Source organism: Rosa chinensis, chromosome 2 (genome assembly GCF_002994745.2).
Source record: "Rosa chinensis cultivar Old Blush chromosome 2, RchiOBHm-V2, whole genome shotgun sequence".
Taxonomy (NCBI): domain Eukaryota; kingdom Viridiplantae; phylum Streptophyta; class Magnoliopsida; order Rosales; family Rosaceae; genus Rosa; species Rosa chinensis.
The window spans coordinates 87,311,786-87,333,388 of record NC_037089.1 but is presented as its reverse complement, the minus strand read 5'-3'; the positions used below and the strand labels follow the sequence as shown (position 1 = coordinate 87,333,388).

Here is a 21,603-nt window from a genome sequence, read left to right as displayed (position 1 = left end):
ATTATTGTGCAAAGCTCAATACAGAGTCCATCAGTGAATAGCATAGTATGGTCTATTTTTGTGGGTTGATATATATATATGGTTGGGCTTTTCTGGTGGAGTATAGCCCAATGGGCTTTTCTGGTGGAGTATAGCCCAATAGACCGAGAGTAAATCAAATGGTACCTGTAGAGCGGGCAAAAAAAAAAAACAAAACAAAAAAAAAGATTAATTTCAGTTTACCCCCCAGGTTTTGGGGTGTCATCATTTCACCCCCAAACTCTTAATTTCATTTTTTTATCCCCTAACTTTTCCAATTTTTGTCTTCCGTGCCCTATTTCTCTGATTCCGTCCAAATTGGACGTTAACTCTGACTATTTTTTATTTTCCTTCACTTTTCGGTTTCTCGTTCATCTCTCTCTCTCTCTCTCTCTCTCTCTCTCTCTCTCTCTCTCTCTCTCTCTCTCTCTCTCTCGACACCTCCCTCACGCACCTCACTGCCGCCAACTCCTCCGACCCCTCCCCTTCCTTCGAGTCCACCTCCGCCTTCCTCTCCTGCTTCTCCATCTCCAAGTCCTCCTTCAACTACCAACTTGCCTAGTGCCGACTCACCGATCTCACTCACCTCAAACCCTTCCTCGACCAAATCTCTGCCTCCATCTCCGACCTCGAGAAGCTCGTCGCCGAGAACTCCTACTTCTTCCCCTCCTACAAAGTTCGATCATCGCTTAAAACGATCTATGATCTGAGGTGAGTAAAAGTTAAAGAGACCCACAGAAGCTGAAGAAGAGAGCGGCGGCGGCTTATGACTACAACGACCTGAGATGAGCCGACTACTGGGCCAACATCCTCATCCCTCCTCATATGGCCTCTAGCCCTGACGTCATCAGCCATTTCAAGCAGAAGTTCTATAAGCGCTATATTGTGAGCAGCCCGCTCTCTCTCTGTTCTGTTCTGATCTGTTCTTCAATTTCAAATCTTTACTAGGATTGATTGTTGATCAGTGTTTTTTGCTTGCCAATTTGGACTCTGGAGCCTGGACTCATCTGGGTTTTATCTGTTTTGGGTGATTTGGGATTGGGTTTATGGGGTTTTGTTCTTTGGTGGGTTCTGAATTTGGTTTATTGGGTTTTGATAGTTTTTTTCTTTGGTGAATTGTGAATTTGGTTATTTCTTGAGTATGATGAAAATGACAATCCATGAGTCTTTGTTTCTGATTCCATTTCTTTTCATTCACAAATTTGCAATTGGAGATTATGATGGGAATGCTGCAAGTTCAGTCTCGGAGCAGTTTTCCCAACTAAAATGAATGTCGAGGCTGGTTCTGGTGGCAATGCTTCATCTTCTGAGCTCATGGATCATGGTCGTTGCCAGCACGGTGGTGGTAAGCAAAGTGTGAAGCGCGACGGTGATGGTGGGAGGAGAAATGGTTTTAGGGAGAGAGGTCGAAACTTTTTTTTTTTCCTTTTTCAAAATTTTGAAATGACCATTTTAGCTTCAAAGTGGGTCAAATAGTCAGAGTTAACGTCCAATTTGGACAGAATCAGGGAAATTGGGCACGGAAGACAAAAATTGGAAAGTTCAGGGGGTAAAAAAGTGAAATTGAGAGTTTGGGGGTGAAATAATGACGCCCCCAAACCTCAGGGGGGGGGGGTAAACTGAAATTAATCCAAAAAAAAAAGATAAACTGAACCAAACCGAACCAACTAGTTTGATTTGTTCTTTTTCTTTCTTTTTTATAACATGGGCTTATCTCTACTATAATAAAGACAGGCACCAAGTTTGGTGTCTAAGGTGAAGCCTTAATGAAAACTCCCCATAATGTCCATGATATAGATAAAAATTAACAGATGAAAAATATGTAAAAAGGTCATTATGGTCAAATACAAAATGAAACAAGAAATATAAAAAAAGAAATTCAAATGACAATCTGCAACAAATAAAGAGAACTGCACGATGTGGATTCTATTCACTTTCTAGATCACAGCAGCAGTTTAATTCAGTTTCAACTCCTCTCTAGGACGCCAGGGTTTCATGCCTTCACCCACGTTCAGATCGAAGCAGTTTGGCTTAGGTAGTCGCTTGCGTACAAAAAGGCCGCTGATGAGAGAAAAAGAACCTAGGTATATATGTACATGTAGACTAAACTGATTTTATGGAGTTTCTTTTTACGATTTATCTCAAGAGCTTTGAATGATCCCAACCCATGTTGGCTTAGGCATGTGACTCTTTTCGTATGTATAACTCTTTTACTAAAATAGTTGGATTAATTTTGTTGTCTTTCTTTCCAGGGATTTCTTCAGTTGCAACTGTCATGACTGAATCACACGAGAGAGTTCATTAATCAAAACATGTAGTACTGCACCAGGAAGCATAAGTCCTTAGTAGTGGTAATTCCTGGATTAATTAGCTGTTAGAATTTTTAATACTGTAGTTCACATTAAGTTTTCTTCTCTGTGAATTGATTCTTTCCTTTTTAATTTTTTCTTAAGATTGCATATTGTGATGTAGTGTTACCTTTCCAACTAAAAAAAAGCTGTTGTGTTTAGTTATCTGAACTTATATGGAACTCAAATGAATCCTATCGTTGTAGTTCGACTCTTTCTTTGACATTAATATATGATCTTAACTCATTGTGTTTTAGTTATGCTGATTTTTTATATATTTTTTATTTTGAAGCTTTTTGCAGAATTTTATAATTTGGGGGGTGTTAGTTGGTGTGAGACCGCGGGAACATTGCAAGAAATGGTTGTTCTTTATATTTGAGAATTGCAAAAGTTTTTCCGTGTAAATGTTGTTCATTGCTGTTTGGCACCTGTTCTGTTTCCTATATATCAGCGGATAACAAGCTCTTTTTTTGTGTCTTCTGGTTCTGTACGTGTGTTGGTTTTCGTTATGAATGCATGTAGTGCAGCATTAGATTAACCGATGCCTTCAAACGAAGAATTGCTGAAGACCTTGATTTTATTTGTCTTTTGGAAATGTTAGTTTTCTTCATCAGTTTGGAGACCTTGATTTATTTATCTCTGTGCAACTCCCTTCAATTAGTTAAATTTATACGTACGAATTGTACGTATACTGTAATCTTGGCTTTAGGGTTAATCATGCCCTAGAAGAAATAAGTGTTATAGTTTCCATTGGTTGTTATATTAATTTTGTACAATAATTGAGGGAGATGAAAATTTTTATAAGAAGCAAGACATAATTTCTACCATCATTATGAAGGTTTGAATATAGAATTGGTCGTGAAGGCATAATTAAATAGATAACTTAGTAGTGTAATTATTTGATCTTACGGTTGAAAGTGATAAATTTCAGAATATTAGAAATAAATTACAAGATGTAGAAGTATTAAAAGTAGACTGCACACGCAAAGGATGTATTATGTATTTTAAGTACTTATAGCTTCAATGAAGTTTTAAGTAGTCTAAAAGCGTTCATAAGAAACTAACTAATCGCACGCGCAAAGTGCGTGCAAAAAGGCTAGTTGTTTGAATTCGAACTAGTGAAATAAAAGGCTAGTTGTTTGAATTCGAACTAGCGAAATTGATTCGGTTCGTAGTTTGTACAGTTCTTTCATGTTTAAAATCAATTGAATTGAGACTATATATTAAGCTTAACTCTCGTGCACCATTGTTCGATTGCTCGAGTATTGTAGTGGTGGGTGTTGCAGTGGATGGAACTAACAAGAACCGAATCGATCGAGTATGTGTATATAATTTGGTTTTGATAGGGTTCATGGCTGAAACGTGCGAAAATTTAACCACCGTTTACAACTTTTGGTTTTGAATTCAAGTGGCCCAAAAAATGACTAGACTAACCCATGCCTGTAGTCAGTGAGTTGTGACCTGTTAGTAAGTTATAATTTTAATATTATAAATGTCATGGTTTTAATTGTCACTGACATATGTAAAGATGAAGTGGGCTAAGAGTTTTTTTTTTTTTTTTTTAAACCGTGCTCGTAATTTATAAGGTAGAAGCAACTAGCAAGGAAGTGGACCACCGATAAGCAATTTTCCCACCATCATCATTGTTATCGTTATAATCAAAATTTGAAACTAAACTTGTAGGACGCATGCGATCATCACCAGGTTGAGTGTGGGAAATGGATGCGTGCAACAAACAATTAGGAGAAGTTGTCTCTTGATACTTAGCTTTCTTTGAATGATAATTAGTTTATAACTAAAATCCACTCAATCTCCACGAACAAACCCCACTATGAAAGCATACACTATGATTTCTATGAACCCTTTATCAGACAAGTTTCCCACCAAACCAATCTTTCCTTTATTATTACAAATTCCTCGTGTTTGAACGATTAATTATGGATTAATTCCGGCTCCTTCAAGCTTCTCTTTTGTGACCTAGGAAATAGTTATTTCATAAATCTCATACATTTTTGATATTGTTTGGTTTTATCTAAACTGTCACCGCATGTCTAGTTTTTAATGAAGTTGACCCTAAACACTTTAAAACGACCTTAATTATGTGATGAATCATTGTTACCACGTAACCAATAATCTTTAATTATTTTCTGTCTTTTGGTGAAAGTAGTGGTGACCGTTAAATAAATCTTTAATTATTTTCTGTCTTTTGGTGAAACTAGTGTTGACCGTTAAATAAAACTACACACAGTTAATGTGGTGCCGCCTTTTTTTTTTCTTGTGGAACAAATTAACTATCAAATACATGCAATATTTTCATATGTGGGCGGGGGGAAATGGCAATAAGTCACTAACACCTGTTTATTGATTAGTGATTTAGTTAGGCTAGCTCAAATATGTCTATAAATCAAGAAAAACAAAGATAAATCCGTTCATGCTTATAAACAAAGATAGATATTTTCATGACTTAATTTGAACCACAAGCAACTACATACAATTGGACATATAGAAGTTAGAGTGTTGAAGATTACATGGCTTCCAAACTACTCTTGCTTTACGGATTCTTTGTCATTTCGTGTTTGCATTGAATTGGATCACCGCCCTTTAGTTGATCATCAAAGTCGATCTTAATGATCTGTAATTAGCAAAAGCAAAGGAATAGCAGGTTATTTGAAATTAATTTGATCGAGGTCCACAAAACCTCATTTAGTTGTGAGAAAACTTTGGCGCCGATATTATTCAAATCCTGGCCTCATGATTGATTTTCAGTTAGGTGGGGACGAAATCTGAAATGATCAGGTAGTTATATATGTTTGATTCCAAATTACATTGATTTCATGCTGTTAATTATTAACAATTAAAAAGGAACGAGCTAGAGGAATTGGTAAAGAAGCAAAGGTAGCTAGTGATTTTGTCCCTTTGTGGAAGACAAGTCGAATGATCATGATCTCCACCACTAACTTCAGTGGCATAAGATTTCGAGGGCCCAGAAAGTTAAGCAAAGGCGATTCAAATGTAGGAGATTTTGCCAAGTAGTACACTGATAATTTGAAACATCTGGAGAAGATAATTTATAATATTATATAGCTTCATAACTACACTACTTAATGAGCTTATTATTAGTTAGCTAGGTTGAATCATTATAGTGATGGTCCAATATGACACTATATATAAATTCTCAAACACTCATGGGTCGGTAATGAGGATAATTTAGTGAAGTGGGGTTGACTGATTAAGCAATTGAGAGTTTTTATGGTTTTTGCAATATCTAATTTTCAACGGTAACACTGGAAACGTAGTGCAACTAGTAACATATAATCCAAAGTCGGATCGGAAATTGACCAAAACACATAGCTAATTAAATAAGAATAATATATAGTTCATAACCTATTGGTCGTTCTTTACCTTTGGAGGAACTTATACCTTAGGTAATGTAGCCTGGTAACCGATCGAATATGTCCTTTTCTAGGGCTTTATGTTGGTAGTTGATGCAGTTGTGGAAGTGTACGGGTAGGGGTGGAAAATTAATGTACGGACGGTTATCCAGATCCTGTGTGTGTTTGTGTATTACATTAAGTGCATGCACGCGTGCATGAATGTTATGGTGGTTCCGATCCGTACGTACCTTCCTGGAAATTCAGAGTGAGCTCACTACTTACTACCATACTGTAGCACGTCGAAGCTAGTACTGAAGTTTGCACTTTCGATCGAACTATAACTTCATCAGTGTGATAATCGAGATGGCCATTAAAGAGAATCACATGAAAATGTATATAGCTGCAGATCGATATATCCACCGATGTAATAAATACACACTAAACAAATGAATCAAAACCTAGCTCGATCTATTTAGAGAGAAGAAGAAACTACCACCTTCATTCCCACCACGTGTGTATTGTGCATGTTTACATGTGTATATATATGTGGCTTAATTCTTATTCAAGCATATGTCGATTAATTAAGATATATGGATAGCCCTAGACCGACCGGGATTCAATGCCTTCACATCTTCTTAAAGGGAGGTAGATCGATCTTATCGATCGAATCGTGCGGCTGAATTGTTTGCACATTCGGAGACACCCATTTACTCCGACGTTGATCGGTACCTACTGTCGTCCGACTCGTCTCTTTCATGAGTATGGTTCAACCATATTCACCCATATCTTGCATTAAATAATGGTGAAGGAACGGACCAAGAAAGAAGTAGAAAGCGTACAAAGAACACTACCAACTATCCAATCAAGGCCATTCTCCTTCTCGATCAATCTCTGTGGTTTTTTAGCTTCCTTCATCGTCAAGCTCCGCCTTCCAGTTTGATCTTTATGAGGATAGTTGTACTTGTGATTTTTTGTTTGTATTTTAGTCTTTGTTCAATTGGAGAAAAACAAACAAAACTTTCCAATCTATGCTGCCCGATCAAACCTAGAACACAGTAAGCGAAGGGCATCATATGTGGAATGCAATGTCGTACGTGGGCTTTGGTGTTCTTGCCGCGAGAATTGCGCCTTTGCGCGCGACCCGTAGTCCTTCATTTCTGACCAAAAAGAAAAGGTTAAAGATTTGTTGTGCCCTGATTAAACTAATTAAACTGTTCTGTAACTGTCATCGATACCAAGGAGCAAGAACATGGTTGGATTCATTCCTGGAAGCATCTCTCTTTGTCTTTACTCTGAAATCCTAAATTAATTAATCAACTACTTAAGGGAATCTCCTCTATAAACTAAATACTAGATCTCCTAGAATTAACTAAGCAAAACACTTTTGTTTGGTGGCTAACTGGCTTGTGGTAAATGGTAATTGCCTGCGTCCAGGAATGTCTATGATCTACGTGGGGCCGGGATGACTCTTTCTACATGTAAAGAAGACTTGTCTGTTTCCCGATGAAGCTTTCACAGTTTTTGTATGCTATGACTGTCAGTTTAGAGTTTAGACCATTTACCCTTTTGCGCGGTTGTGTAAGCGCGAAGGCACTGAACGTCGCACGAGTGAAGAAGCTTCAGTCTCAGCTGGCTAGCAAGCTTAGCTAAGAGCTGCCTAAAGATAACCTGCATATATCTTGCTGCAGCCGAACTAGGACCGCTAATAAAATCTAAAACATATGGATTTATATTTTAAAGATTCACCGTCTACGGTATATAAATATATTTTATTTGAAAAATAATTCAATTCGATATAAAATTAAATCACTCTATATATTGGTAGAATAGCTTAACTTGATTTCGAGCTTTAAGAGATTGATATACTTATTATGAAGAGCTAGTCTCTAACTCTATATTAAAATACGTTAATATACACATAGAGTTTTCTCTTGAGATGTTTCTATCGCAAATATATTATAGAATCAGGATCTTACTGTACTTAATTAACGTGGAATTTATTTACTTAACTGGACAGTAGTAAAGCCTGGTAAAGTTAGCAGAGGGACAGACCGGGGTTGACCAACAAATTAAGCGAAAGGAGTATTGGTCAAGGACCGAATCAGAGTCCATAGAAGTGGCTAGCTTATCCATTACTCCTATTGACTACTACGGAATACGGATTGATTCACTGGGCTGGTGTGGCCGGGAAGACATGCATGCAGTAACTTTATTCTGCCCTAATTAACTTATACTATACGCATATTGATATACACCAGCTAGCAGCTTTTACTTTCCCTTGCTAGCTTCGTCTCTTTAATTTTTATATACGTACGTAAAGATTCTGATCCTAGAGATCTCTGACCTCCCTCTCTCTCTCTCTCGTCCATCTACTATTTTATTGGATGAGGTCGGGTCTGTCCGGCCATGAGTGTCTACCACTGTATCACTGCATGGACTGTTTCACTGCTGAAAATCTATATACGGAACAGTTCTGCAAATATGCATATGGGTGCCTCCAATATATGTCCCCAGTTATAGCGGTGGGTGAGGCTAATGGACTCAGTGTGTGTGTCTCACTATTCAAGAACATAACTTGTGCTCTGTGTTATTATTATAGTCTTGCATTCAATACTTATATATATTTTATGTTTCAATTGGCATTGGATACTCATACCATACCAGGCAGCAATTTTTTCAATCATTTGTTTTTGGTTAATTATTAAATAATATCCATTGAATGTCAAATAATCATATTGTTGAGGTTTTAACTTGTCAAGAAATATGTAAATCAAAATATATGTTATATAAATCCAAATTTGACTTATATAATCTTTAATTCCATAAGCCAGCCAACTAGAATAATTGAAATGGCTTTTTTTGTACCTTATCTGACTATAGGTCATAATAATTATCATCGGAAGAGAAGATAAAAGCATATATATGACAAGGGGAATGTGGCTAATTAATCAAGTTTTTCATCTATTAGAATATGAAAATCAATTATTTTAATTGATCTTCATATATGTGTGTGTGTGTGTTGAATTTTAATAGATCTTCATGTGTGTGTGTAGAGGCAAAACTAAGTATGTAATCGGCTTGAAATAGCTTAATTAATTTTGACTTGTCTTCGTGTACGTGTTCGAGTTCCACAATTTTGAAACTTAATCTAAGCTCAAACATGTTAGCTCAACAAAATCAAGTTTGAAGTCTTGAACTCACTCCACAAGTTAGTTTATTTAATAATAAAATTATTGACGTAAAAATGTTGATATAGTTTAGAGTACGTTGAGAAGAGCTATTAGCACAAACATTACCCAAAGGCCATCTCCAGCTGTGGGGGGCTAAAATAGCTCTCCAGCTAAATTTTAGCCCTCGATAATCACTATTCATGCAAATAATAATGGCTATAATTTCTACCATCTCCAACATTTAGAGTATCTTTAGCAGATTTTCTATCGTGGCTCCTTAGCTATTTTGGAGAGCATGTTAGATTTTTATCTATTTTAGCAGCTGCACCAGACTTTTAAGTGGCTCTCTATTATAACTTTTAGCTATCTCGCTCCTAAATATAGAAAGCGAGATGAGGCTCTCTATAATTTAAAACATTCATTTTAAGTTATTTTATATAATTTATAAATACATTTAAACTATTTAATATTCATTTAAAAAATAATATAAATTCAAAACTATCTAAAATAGAGAGCATTGATGCAGAAGTAATTCTAAAGTGGTTAGCTAAAATGACTTTTTAGTTATTTTAGCTAAAATTTGACTCAAAAATGGCTAGCATTGCTAAAAATGCTCTTAGGGGCTTAGGGCTATAAGTTTAAATACCATGTTGTTTTATTGTTTGTCATTTAATCTCAGCCATTGGTTTTGTTTATCAGAATTTTGAGCTACCAGCGTGGTCCCCACGAAGAAGAAGCTTAAGGGCTAAAAAAAAAGCTATGTTTAGCCCAGCCCTTGGTCCTTTTATCCCCGAAAATCTGTTTTTATTATAGCATAGCCTTGGGTTGGAGATGGAAAATGATGTTTTTTAGGCTATACCAACCCCTTAGCTCAGGGTTGGAGATGGCCTAACATGTGGAAGAAATATTAAATTCGTGGATTTAAATGAAGTAAATTTCATTCTCATTTTTTTTCTTCCAAATTTGAAATTCTGTCAAAAATACTCTAATCATGGTAATTAAAATAATATGCTAAATCACTTAAATCAGGGAAATTATTCTGTTATTCAAGAATACCGCGTGGCATTGCGTGTCCAACTCAATTATATTACTCGAATTTGATGAAATCTTGCCGGGGTGAAAAAAAAAATTAAATTAAGAAAACCAATAAGAAATAATTATAAATTATATGAAGCTACAACATCAACCCGGATCATCACGTATATCATAATCCCGGACCGTGTAATAATTTTCCATCGTCTTAAACCGAGCCCAAGATTGAAGCCGAGCCGAGTGTCACTGTAAGGAGAAGCAGGTCCAAACAGTGGACCCCCGCCACTACAATATTTTAACCACAGTCAAATCCTTTTATAACCGTCGTTAAATCCACGTTAAAAGGACTCGCAGCTCTCCCTCATTTCCAACCTTAGCGCTCATTTATTTCAAGTTTCTCTCTCGCTTCTCTCCTCTCTCTCTCTCTCTCTCTCTCTCTCTCTCTCTCTCGAGCCTCGCGTCCTTGTAATTAAAGCGCATGCGAGCTCTCACCTGAGCTCCGATCACTACTACTAGTTCAAATTCAAACTCGACCGGAAAATGACGGTTTTCTCCAGCAAACAGGTGTTCCCGGTGGACTGCGAGGCCGAGGTTTCGCAGCGCCTTCTGGAAGCCTCGCTCGCCGGAGATCTGAAGTCGGCGATGGACTGCGCCGCCGATCCTTTCGTCGACGTCAACTTCGTCGGCGCCGTGTGCCTGAAATGCAGGAGGACTGAGGTGGTGCTGCGGGACGAATCGGCCAGCGAAGTCCGAGTCGGTTACGAGGAGTTCAAAACTGACGTCACGGCTCTCTTCGTCGCCGTTCATGGCGGAAATGTTGAATTGGTGAAGAAATTGCTGGTAATGTGATGACTCTGTGTGTGTATAGGCCTGTGTTTTTTACTTTTTACTAGATCAGTGAGGTTGAAGTGGAGTAATTTTTTGAAATTTGAAATATTTTGGAGCATTGTGTTTTATTTGTTCGAAATTTTTTAGTTTTTGGTTTATTTAATGATGTGTTTATTCTCGTAAACGATTAGTATGTGGCTTACTAATTGTTAATTAAGAGTCTATAATTAATTTGTTGATTTTGCAAGCATTTTGGTATCTATTGAAAGAGTGGACTCTTTAGAAGCGTTTTCGAAGTTGTTCATGATCCAGCATTCGGGAGTTTTCGGTGAACTATAACTTTTTTTTTTTGGTGCATTGTAGCAATAACTTGAAGGATTTCTGTTTCTGATATGGTTAATCACTTTGAAACTCAAGTGACTAAAAGTAAACTTTTTTTGTATTTCATTCGTGATGTATTCACAAATTCTAGACGTTAAGCTTCAAGGCTGTTAGTATTTTGATCTGTGTATTTTGCTTGAGTGAAAACCTGTGTTTCATGTATGTTAATGTAATTTTATCTGAGCAAAAATGCATAATTTACTTTTTACTAATATTGTTCTGTGTCCTGCTTAGTTGGATATTGGGGTTTCGTTTGTGCGTATTCTTAAAATGCTGGAGCTGCTAAAATAATATGGCTACAGAGTTAATAATACATGTATTTGTAAGCTAGCTTACTTTAATATGTATTATGTGGACTCTTAAAAGCCCATTCCTAGCTGTCTTAAACTGTTTGTTCCAAGCCTGTGTATTATGCATCCCCCTTGCCCTCGTATTAATAATCTGCTTGTTGACAACATCACATCAGATTTTGTTCCCCCCTTTTTGTCTGTATGTGGCCATCACCTTTTGTACTCAATGAAGAAACCAAGATACCTACCAATGTACTAGTTTTTATCTCTTCTTCTTGAACTTTTGTAAAGATTATAAGGCCATTTAGGGGAAGAAAAGATTAGAAGGATGAAACCCTAAAATGTCTGCTTTTGGAGTATTATTTCTGGATTTGCAATGTACTAAGGATTGGCTTTTTTCATAAATGACAGAGCATTGGAGCTGATGTGAATCAGAAGCTCTTCCGTGGCTTCGCGACAACAGCAGCAGTAAGAGAGGGCCATCTTGAGATTCTCAAGATCCTACTTAAAGCTGGAGCATCTCAACCAGCTTGTGAGGAAGCTCTGTTGGAGGCAAGTTGTCATGGAAATGCTAAAAACGTGGAGCTGCTCATGTCCTCTGATTTGATCCGGCCCCATCTTGCTGTACATGCTATTGTCATAGCATGCTGCAGGGGGTTTGTGGATGTGGTTGACACTCTCATGAAGGTAAAGTATTATCTTCAATGAATATTACTCAACTGTTGTTCAACAGTAATTTTTTAAATGCCACCATATTTTGATAAAACTGGACACTGCAGTTTATAATTGCTTGTTGTTTAACATCAGTGAAAAGATGTCCTGTATACGAGCAATCATAAAATGCTCCTCTTAGTTGCGGAAATGCACATTGGTATCATGGGACTAATTTATTAGTTGCTGAATGAATCATAAATTAACATTGATAAAAGTCTAAAATGCTCCTGATTAGCAGGTTATTAAGAGCACAGCCCTATTAGGGTCCTTTTATAAGCCTTGTTAATATGCTCACATTTTTCTTCTTTCTTATAATGGCAGTGTGGTGTCGATGCAAGTGCAGTCGATAGGATACTGCTTCAGTCATCTAAGCCTTCTCTGCACACCAATGTCGACTGTAGTGCACTGGTAGCTGCAGTTGTTAGCAGGCAGGTTGCTACTGTCCGTTTGCTGCTAAAGGTGATTTACTCATCACTTTCAGTTTATTTATATGAAGTAATGATCGTGCTCATAGAGATAAGTTCCAGTTGCTTTACTGTCAATTTCCCTGAACTCTTGAGCTTAGGTTTTGGATAATATATCATAAGTTTCACACCATCCTTGGGTTCTGTCAATGTACAATCGAATAACACAAAAATCATCAGATATTTGTCTGAAATCTCTATATCAGGAAAAGTACCCAAAAAAAAAAAAAAAAATCGTCTGAGAATCCAATATAAGTAGGCAGGCCCCTTCCTCCCCTGTGTCATAATAATGCAACTGTGACAGCTGGATTTGTACATTTTAATTGGTACACAATGGTACAAGTTTGAATTGTTGCAGTGAGATCTTAACAAAAAATGATTCGGATTCTTTGTTTCTGATGCAACAGTAGAATTGTTACTGTTTCATCTTTGAAAATTACTTTGCTTATCTGTATTCTTTTACTCCACATGACTAACCAACCTCATTTGTTTTTGTCCCAAATTAAATAGGCTGGTGCAAGGACAGATGTCCAAGTGAGGCTGGGAGCATGGTCATGGGACATAGCTACAGGGGAAGAGTTGCGCGTTGGTGCAGGACTGGCTGAACCTTATCCCATTACTTGGTGTGCAGTGGAATACTTTGAAGCTAGTGGTTCAATCTTGCACTTGCTCCTCCAAAATATTTCCCCTAATACCCCTTATTGCGGAAGAACTCTCCTGCACCATGCCGTCCTATGTGGCAATGTAGGAGCTGTGCGTGCGCTACTACATTGTGGTGCCAATGTAGAATCGCCTGTTAAAACAACTGGGAAGACAATGTTCAATGCAATACACATGGCCGCCCGCCTTGGTTTGTCAGCAGTCCTTCAATGTTTGATCGATTCTGGCTGTGATATAAACTCCAAGACAGACTCTGGTGAGACAGCTCTATTGATCTGTGCAAAATATAAACATGAAGAGTGTCTCAGAGTATTGGCCATGGCTGGTGCTGATTTTGGCTTGGTCAATGTTGCTGCTCAGTCTGTCAGTTCAATTGCTGTCACAAACCGGTGGTCCCTTGGTTTTCAGGAGGCATTGGTAGATATAATAAGAATCGGCAAGATACCTAAATCCAGCAACTTTTCTGTTTTCTCTCCCCTGATGTTTGTCGCTCAAGCTGGTGATATTGAGGCCTTGAAAGCTATAGTTGATTCAGGAGAATTTGAGATTGATTATCAGGATGATAAAGGTTTTAGTCCAGTCATGATCACTGCTTTGGAGGGCCACGTTGAAGCATTCCAGTTGCTGGTTTATGCAGGAGCTGATGTAAAGTTGTGCAACAAATCTGGTGAGACTGCAATTACTCTATCAGCATTAAGCCAAAACCGTGACCTATTTGAGAAGGTGATGCTTGAATTTGCACTCGAAAAGGGTAATCACTATGCTGGGGGTTTCTATGCTCTACATTGTGCTGCACGTCGTGGGGACATGGATGCAGCCAAGTTGTTAACAGGTAGGGGTTACGATGTAAATGTCCCTGATGGAGATGGTTACACACCTCTCATGTTAGCAGCCAGGGAAGGCTATGGTACCATGTGTGAACTCTTGATCTCTCATGGGGCCAAGCTAGAGGTCATGAATGCTAAAGGCGAAACGCCACTCTCACTTGCAAGGAAAAGGGGTGGTTTGAAAAATGATGCTGAGCGTGTGATTCTGGATGAACTTGCTCGCATGCTGGTGCTACGTGGGGCTCGGGTTCTCAAGCACACAAAGGGCGGGAAAGGAAGTCCTCATGAGAAAGATCTGAGAATGGTGGGGAGTGAAGGGGTGCTGCGATGGGGCAAGTCAAATCAGAGAAATGTGATATGCCGAGAGGCTGAGGTGAGAGCTAGCCCGGCTTTTATCAGGAACAGGGGGAGCAAGAGTGATGTCAATGATGCTGGAGTGTTTAGGGTTGTGACTACCAAAAACAAGGAGGTGCATTTTGTGTGCGAAGGTGGGGTTGAAATGGCCGAGCTTTGGGTGAGGGGTATAACACTTGTGACCAAAGAGGCTGGCTATTTTCAGTAATCCGATGGAGTCATCAATGGTGATGACTGATGATTAGTGAGAGTAATGCTAGACTGCTAGTGAAGTAGGGTGGTGTATAGATGATTTCAGGAATACTTCATCTTGAAGTATTTAGATTCGGTATTTTGTAGTGTAAAGGTTTTGATCCTGCAGCTGTAAATCTCTTCTCATCGTAAGGGACAATGAAATCAAGCATTCCACAGCTTTTTGTTTTCTTTGATTGATTACCATATGGCTTCATGTACAGCAGAGAGCACGTTTTTTTAATCTCCTTCAAGTTATCCAAAACATTATCCTCATTACCCCAACAGGACCTACTTCACAGGAGAGAATCTATTGTAGCCTAAACCTTTTATCTCTTGGGAAAAATTACCATAATGTATGGCACTCTTTACAGAAGGTCCATGTTTTTTCAAAGATATGGGAAGAATATCGTTACTAATGTTTTTCTTCAAAGAAACCCCTTTCTGCAACTCACCCAAGTATTTTGAATCACAACTTTAACCGGATCCGTATTGTCTGTGGTTAAATATCTTCTTTCACAAGAGCTTGCTTTATTATACGATGAAACTTCGACAATGCATATAACTTTGGAGAAATAACTAGGTTATAACATATAATGATGAAAGTAACTACGGGACTCTGGGACTCTTCTGCAAAAATGATTTCAGGTGTAGCTCCTTCAAAAAGGAGCGGGGTCTTCCGGCAATCAAGATACATAGGAAAACCGCCCACCTTAACCACCAGCAATCTCCTTCTCCTTTGCCTTGCACAAGTCCTCCGCTTTCTTGATATGCTTTTTAGTCAGCTCCTCAACCTGGAATATGTAACCATTCGGAAATCAAATGAGCAACAGAAAGCTTTTTCATCGTATTTTTTGAAGAGCCGTTAGCTTGTAAGTAGTTACTCACCTCTTTCTCCAGTCTTTTTAAGTCGTCCTTAGGGTAGCTTGAATATAGCTTTTTAATTGTATCCATTGCCTGTAAAAGAAACCAACAACCTATTCAGAAGCATATTGGAAATAAACCTGAGCTAACATTTCACAGCTAATCCTTCTACAGCCTTAAATTGTTTTGATCTTCAATACTAGTAGAGGCACAATTCTTCAGGAGAGCAACCCACCTCTAGCAGGCCAGATTCCGTACTACTGTTACTATATCTGCTGATAAACGTCATATATTTCAAATGTACTGTTATCCAAATAGGACTAGCAGAAAAAGAATTGGCATCTCTTACCTTTTGGCGACCTCTTCTTATGCTTAGTCTGCCATCTTCACAAGACTTGTTAACCACTTTACAGATAGCCTGGTAAAATATGTTTACTGATAAGACATATAGGTTATCAGATGGTAAAAGTGTAAAAACCAAGAAAAAGGGGAAAGTAGTTACTCACCTGAACATGCTCCTTGGTCAATCTGGCCATTACAAAAGAGAAATAGTAAATTAGTTAAGCAATTACACACCTAGAACAGTTAGAGTTAAGCATGGGAAACTTTTGAGTGATTATTGAGGACTAAGAAGTTTAATAATGAAAACTATGAGTTGCAATTATTGAGTATAGTACTTACGGAGGAATAGCAGCAATCAATCGCTCCCCATCGGTTTTAGGATTTAAACCCAAGGGAGATTCAACAATGGCAGTCTCTATATTTTTCAAGGCCTGCAACATTAGTAAGTTTATTGATATACTTTCAGAGGAATGAAGTAGTATCATTTCATAAGCAAGGACATTCAGGAGCTGTGCTTAGTCCCCAAATTGAAATACTTAATCTCATAACTAGATTCATTTTGAAAGCTCATTACATGGCAAATGCATAAGACTACAGCTGATGCATTTTCATGTTTAAAAACAAGCATCTGACAAACAAAGTGTAAATTAAAAATCACACGCTGATGGAGTAGAAAACAAAGATAAACAAAAAACTTCAAGAAATGAGCTCAATTTCATTACATTTGGATCAAACGGATTGATCGATAACGTTTTTGAATCCATGACCGAAACAACCGCTATCTGATGCAAGGGCAGCTTCAGCCCACTGGTTTCCACAATAATGTGGTCCAGCATTCCTGCACACACAAACATTTCCAAAAATTCACACAACCAGTCAGCAAAAATTATTACAGACAATGAAATCTATGCAGAACAAGACCGAAAAAAAAAGAACGAAAACTCGGCAAATGAGAACTGACAAATCCACCTGGTGATGCTCTTCCGGTGCGTAGTTTGCTCAGTTCTACTGACAATGCTGCAATTGCAGCCTCCATATGTGAGGTCGCATTGGCCTTGATGATGGGTCCCATATCTGGTAAAACCTCCATTGTAGTTCCAGACGATTCATCTTCTACAATTGCGAAAAGCCCAGCTCAGAAAACGAACCAAATTCTCAAAATCACATTTCAAAAAGTAATCTTTAAGGGGATATATATATATATATATATATATATATATATATATAGAGAGAGAGAGAGAGAGAGAGAGAGAGAGAGAGATGTAGTACTTGATTTACGGCCTTTGGCGAAGCCTCTGCGACTTTCTTTCAGAAATTCAAGAGCCGGAGGACAGAGAATCCTTTGCGGCGTCTCTGAGTTGCAGAGCGGGAGATCGCAGCCGTACAGAGCTGAGCTTCGTCGGAGAAGCGCGTTTCGGATTGAGAATCCGCGTCGGAGAAAGACCGCCATGGCTGGTGAGCTCTCTTAGGGTTTTAGATTTTGATAAACCCCGCGCAGTGGAGGCCTGAGATTTGGGCTTTTAAGTACGGCCCAAAGACACTAAATAGGGACGAGGTAAAAAGTTCAGGTTAAGTTAGCGAGTTAGTAACACACCACTTAGTTAATAGTCAGACCGAGATCCACGAAGGTACTCCAACAAAGTCACACTAATCCTCCGTAGCAGTGGAAGCTTGAGATTTGGGTTTTTAAGTACGGCTTAAAGACACTGAATGCTATTTACATGCCAAAGAAGAAATGACAATGTTTCACTAATTTAGTAGGGATGAGGTAGCAAATCATGGTTACGTTGATGAGTTAGTAGCACACTATTCAGTTAGCACTCATGCCAAGATTTAGGAAGGTATTCCAACAAAATCAGACTAATCATCTATTCCAGTGAAAGCCTGAGATTTGGCCTTTTAAAGTATGGCCCAAAGACACTAAATGCTATTTACATGTCGAAGAAGAAATGACGACGTTTCACTAATTTAGTGGAGATGATGTAGCAAACCACGATTACGTTATAAAGTCAGTAACACACCCCACAGTTAATAGTCGGACCAAAGTCCACGAGAAAATTCCAACAAAGTGATACTAATCCTCTGTCATTACAAGCGCACGAATTTGAAAACTAGGAGTTCCATACTAGCCCTCTCGACCGACCTTACTGCACCAGGTGATTAAGTACAACCCAAAATAAACTAGAATGCTATTCACATGTCAACATGGAAACGGCGTCGCATGGTTAATTTAAATTGGGGGAATTGTTAAGCTTTATTTGCAGATATTTGGGGGAAAGTAGCATATATCCAAAACCCTCTAATAGTCCAAACTCCAAAGACGCTTTCTTCTTCTTCTTCTTCTTCGTTTCAGCTGGAGCCTCAAAAATAAATAAATTCTGAGCTGAAAAATGAAAGCATTCTGCGCCATACGGGTCGCCGACTTTGCTTCTCCTCTACAAGTCTTATTCAGCACCGGAAGGTACACTCTCTCATTTCTGGGTTTATGGTTTTGGCCCTAATTTGGGGAAGAACATAGTTGAAATTTTATCTCATAATCGTTATTGGCATCTGTAGGTGTTGCAATGTGAATGATTCAAGCTTCAAGTTGACGTATCACTACCCACTGAAGTTTGTGAGGTTAAAGCTTTAATCTTTCTTCATAGTTCTTGGTTTTTCAAATGGATTATAGATTGGGGATTGTGATAAATAATGAGTATTGTTGATAAATTGGCACCAGTAGAAATGAATATATAGAAGAGAAAGAAGAAATTATTGATATATTGGTTTTGTGGAATAATTTGTTAATGGTGGAAAGGAGACTAGGGAGCAAAATCGTTTCATTGTTGTGATTTTGGTATTTTGGGATGGCCAACTTGAACTGTCCTTAGTGATCGAGTGGATTTTAATAGGATAAAATGATGTGGTTATCTGTTAAGAGTGATTAGATTTTGATAGGCTGGAGTTATGGTGTTATTTGTTAGCTAGTTTCTGGCAAACTCCAAGGCATTCTGAGACTGAATATGCATATTTGTCTGTGTTTTCTCTTTTGTGTACTTGTTATGAGACCGAAACTGATTTGGGTTGGTTTTCTCCAGGACGAGAGTTGCTTTCCCTCAAAAGCTATTTATCTGTCGGGCGAGGTTTGGTAAGCAATTAGTTACACATTCCTGTGATACGGCTTTTGAACTTTAAATGGCAACATCCGTATAAACCAATGTGTCTATTTTCATGAAAACTTAACCAATATATGTTACCATTTATGCAGCGGACTCTGGGGTGGAAGGGTCATTTAGCTTAAAGCTGGTATCTCCCGCTCTTTTGGCGGCTGAGAAAGAAGAAGCCAAAGCTGTCCTAACCTTGTTCTTGAAGAAACAAGGTCTCAGCCATACAATTGCTGCGAGAACCATAAACAAGTCGGAGCTTTTCATTGATCACCTTGTCGCTAGGCTTCATTCTGTTCATAAATCCCGGTATCTAGTAGGTTCGAATTCACCATATTACTGCTTCTTCATGGATCCATCTGACATAGGTATTAAATGTTTGAAATCTGATTAATCAAATTCTCTTGCAGGACGGGAGCTAACCACGCTTGAGATAAGGGAGGCTCTGATCCCTTACCTTGAATCCCTTCTAGAGGAGCATGGAATTTATATGGTAGATGTGGTGGAAAGCTTTCCAGATGCACCAGTTAAAGCAAAGCCAGCTGCACCAGTTATTAAATCTCAGTCATCTGTTGACTTAAAGAAGTTGAGAGCCATATCTAGAGTAAGTGAGATAGGCCCAGCTGGGAAGCTCCCACCTCACATCCTATACCTTTTAGAGCTTGGAATGGATCTTGATCAAATAAAGGGTATTGCACGCAGATTTCCATCTTTTGCCTACTACAGTTTGGAGGGAAAAATAAAACCAACTGTCGAGTTTCTCCTTGATCTTGGGGTCCCAAAATCTGATATTCCTACAATCCTCTTTAAGAGGCCTCAGCTGTGCGGAATCAGTCTTTATGAAAATATTATGCCCACCATGAGATTCTTAGAAAACCTAGGTGTGGACAAGAAACAGTGGGCAAAAGTGATATACCGCTTTCCAGCCCTCCTCACATATAGTAGGCAGAAGGTGAAAACAACAGTGGATTTCCTCTATGAAATGGGCCTTTCAGAAGAGATCATAGGTAAGGTTTTGACGAGGTGCCCGAACATTATAAGTTACAGTGTCGAGGAGAAGTTACGGCCCACAGCTGAGTACTTTTGCTCACTGGGGGTGGATGTTGGTGTTCTTCTAAGTCGATCTCCCACAGTTTTTGGCCTTAGTATTGAGGCCAACTTGAAGCCTGTGACAGAGTTTTTCTATGGAAGGGGATATACTATGGAGGAAATTGGAACCATGATTTCAAGGTATGGAGCTTTATATACTTTCAGCTTGACAGAGAACTTGATGCCGAAATGGGAGTTCTTTTTGACCATGGATTATTCAAAATCAGAGCTGGTTAAATTCCCTCAATACTTTGGTTATAGTTTGGTAGAAAGGATTAAACCAAGATATGCACTTATGAAGGAATGTGGAGTGATGTTACTATTGAACCAGTTGTTATCACTATCGGCTGCTAACTTTGATAAGGCTCTTAAAAAGAAAATTGAGAAAGTGGCTGCTGCCAATGGTGACGATCCTGACACAGACGTTGAAATATGAAACCTGTGTGCAAGTATTATAACGATTCGGGAAGCACATTTCCGGTACAATTGCCACATTGAAACTAAAACTAGATGCTTTTTGGCAATGGGATGACTTATTGCTTCGGAACTTGGATACTGTATATGATTCTTCTGAGCAGTAGCTGCAGACAAGAGGCATTGGAATAGTCTTATACTTTTGAAGCTTCAGAAGAGAAATATGCTGCAGAATGACATCCTCGAAAATGAATGATGAAACATCTGCCTTGTTCGTAAGGCTACCTCGAAAACTTATTGTATGTGCTGGTTATATATATAACCTTTTTTTCCACATGATGCACTTAGGATATACTTTTGTAAGTGGGAATTTTTAAGGGGAACTTACATGGCCCTGTGGAGTTTTCAGGTTTCCTATTCTGCACTGCTGTTGATAGTGTGATTTAGGGAACTTGGTGGATCACATTTTGTTGTACATTGTAATTGAAATGAGTCCACTTCATTTCCCTAACCATTTACTTGTATTCTCCTGTGATCTAAATGATGTACTTTCTTTTTGTTAAATGTAAAGGGCTGCTTCGTGAGATGGATTATACAATGATGTAAAATATTAAGCTCAACCTTGACTAAAACGAAGTCTTTTTGTTTTATAAATAAAACAAAGTCTTTCTAAGAATATAATAATGTCAATCTTTTTCTAAGGCCCAGTTTGGCCCCGAGGTCTAAGCAGCTTAAGCTGCTTATTCAGTAATTTAAGCTGGATGAGGTGTTTGGTAAAACAAGAGATTATGGATTATAATTCAATCTCCCACTTCCCAATGTTATAATCCACAAGTTGCAAAAGTGATGCTTTAGATTAAGAGATTTCAAAAGTTGAGATCATTTACCTATATTGCCCTCATCCATTTTCCAGCCCCGAACTCAGTTTCCCAACACTGCCGAAACTGGTTGAAGATGGACAGAGGATTCAATGCCTACAACCCAGCAAGTTCGTGACTTCCAACTCCAATCATGGTCAGCTTTCTTCTACAGAGGCAACGAAGCCAGGACTAAGCTGAGA

General features: G+C 38.4%; 3 protein-coding genes across 4 annotated transcripts; 2 read left to right on the top strand and 1 right to left on the bottom strand.

Annotated features, from left to right (window-relative positions):
* Positions 1-10,308: 10,308 nt before the first annotated feature.
* LOC112190324 (ankyrin-1) lies at positions 10,309-14,883 on the top strand. The gene is made up of 4 exons (XM_024329755.2): positions 10,309-10,782; positions 11,853-12,128; positions 12,477-12,614; positions 13,130-14,883. The coding sequence occupies exons 1-4, from the start codon at positions 10,483-10,485 to the stop codon at positions 14,666-14,668; spliced, it is 2,253 nt and encodes a 750-aa protein (XP_024185523.1). The 5' UTR covers positions 10,309-10,482; the 3' UTR covers positions 14,669-14,883.
* Positions 14,884-15,151: 268 nt separating this feature from the next.
* On the bottom strand, positions 15,152-17,417 carry LOC112190325 (ribosome-recycling factor). Of its 2 annotated transcripts, none has more exons than XM_024329757.2 (8): positions 17,167-17,417; positions 16,867-17,007; positions 16,620-16,735; positions 16,237-16,328; positions 16,062-16,083; positions 15,905-15,973; positions 15,580-15,648; positions 15,152-15,485 (listed from the first exon to the last, which is right to left on the bottom strand). In XM_024329757.2, the coding sequence occupies exons 1-8, from the start codon at positions 17,345-17,347 to the stop codon at positions 15,405-15,407; spliced, it is 771 nt and encodes a 256-aa protein (XP_024185525.1). In that variant the 5' UTR covers positions 17,348-17,417; the 3' UTR covers positions 15,152-15,404. The 2 variants fall into 2 exon arrangements, with proteins under 2 accessions (XP_024185525.1, XP_024185524.1); XM_024329756.2 differs by having other exon boundaries at positions 16,867-17,010; positions 17,167-17,416.
* Positions 17,418-18,178: 761 nt separating this feature from the next.
* Positions 18,179-21,107, top strand: LOC112190277 (transcription termination factor MTERF5, chloroplastic). Its single transcript, XM_024329705.2, has 5 exons — positions 18,179-18,358; positions 18,454-18,516; positions 18,975-19,024; positions 19,145-19,360; positions 19,451-21,107. The coding sequence occupies exons 1-5, from the start codon at positions 18,288-18,290 to the stop codon at positions 20,563-20,565; spliced, it is 1,515 nt and encodes a 504-aa protein (XP_024185473.1). The 5' UTR covers positions 18,179-18,287; the 3' UTR covers positions 20,566-21,107.
* Positions 21,108-21,603: the final 496 nt, after the last annotated feature.

Bases quoted from the DNA above. Each gene is read 5' to 3' on its own strand.
- LOC112190324 (XM_024329755.2), top strand. From the start codon at position 10,483: ATGACGGTTTTCTCCAGCAAACAGGTGTTCCCGGTGGACTGCGAGGCC. The intron at 12,129-12,476 runs GTAAAGTATTAT...TTATAATGGCAG, and splicing joins TGGTTGACACTCTCATGAAG to TGTGGTGTCGATGCAAGTGC. The intron at 12,615-13,129 runs GTGATTTACTCA...CAAATTAAATAG, and splicing joins CTGTCCGTTTGCTGCTAAAG to GCTGGTGCAAGGACAGATGT.
- LOC112190277 (XM_024329705.2), top strand. From the start codon at position 18,288: ATGAAAGCATTCTGCGCCATACGGGTCGCCGACTTTGCTTCTCCTCTA. The intron at 19,025-19,144 runs GTAAGCAATTAG...CCATTTATGCAG, and splicing joins TATCTGTCGGGCGAGGTTTG to CGGACTCTGGGGTGGAAGGG. The intron at 19,361-19,450 runs GTTCGAATTCAC...ATTCTCTTGCAG, and splicing joins TAAATCCCGGTATCTAGTAG to GACGGGAGCTAACCACGCTT.
- LOC112190325 (XM_024329756.2), bottom strand. From the start codon at position 17,347: ATGGCGGTCTTTCTCCGACGCGGATTCTCAATCCGAAACGCGCTTCTC. The intron at 17,011-17,166 runs GTACTACATCTC...TCGCAATTGTAG, and splicing joins CGCCAAAGGCCGTAAATCAA to AAGATGAATCGTCTGGAACT. The intron at 15,649-15,904 runs GTAAGAGATGCC...TTTCTTTTACAG, and splicing joins TAAGAAGAGGTCGCCAAAAG to GCAATGGATACAATTAAAAA.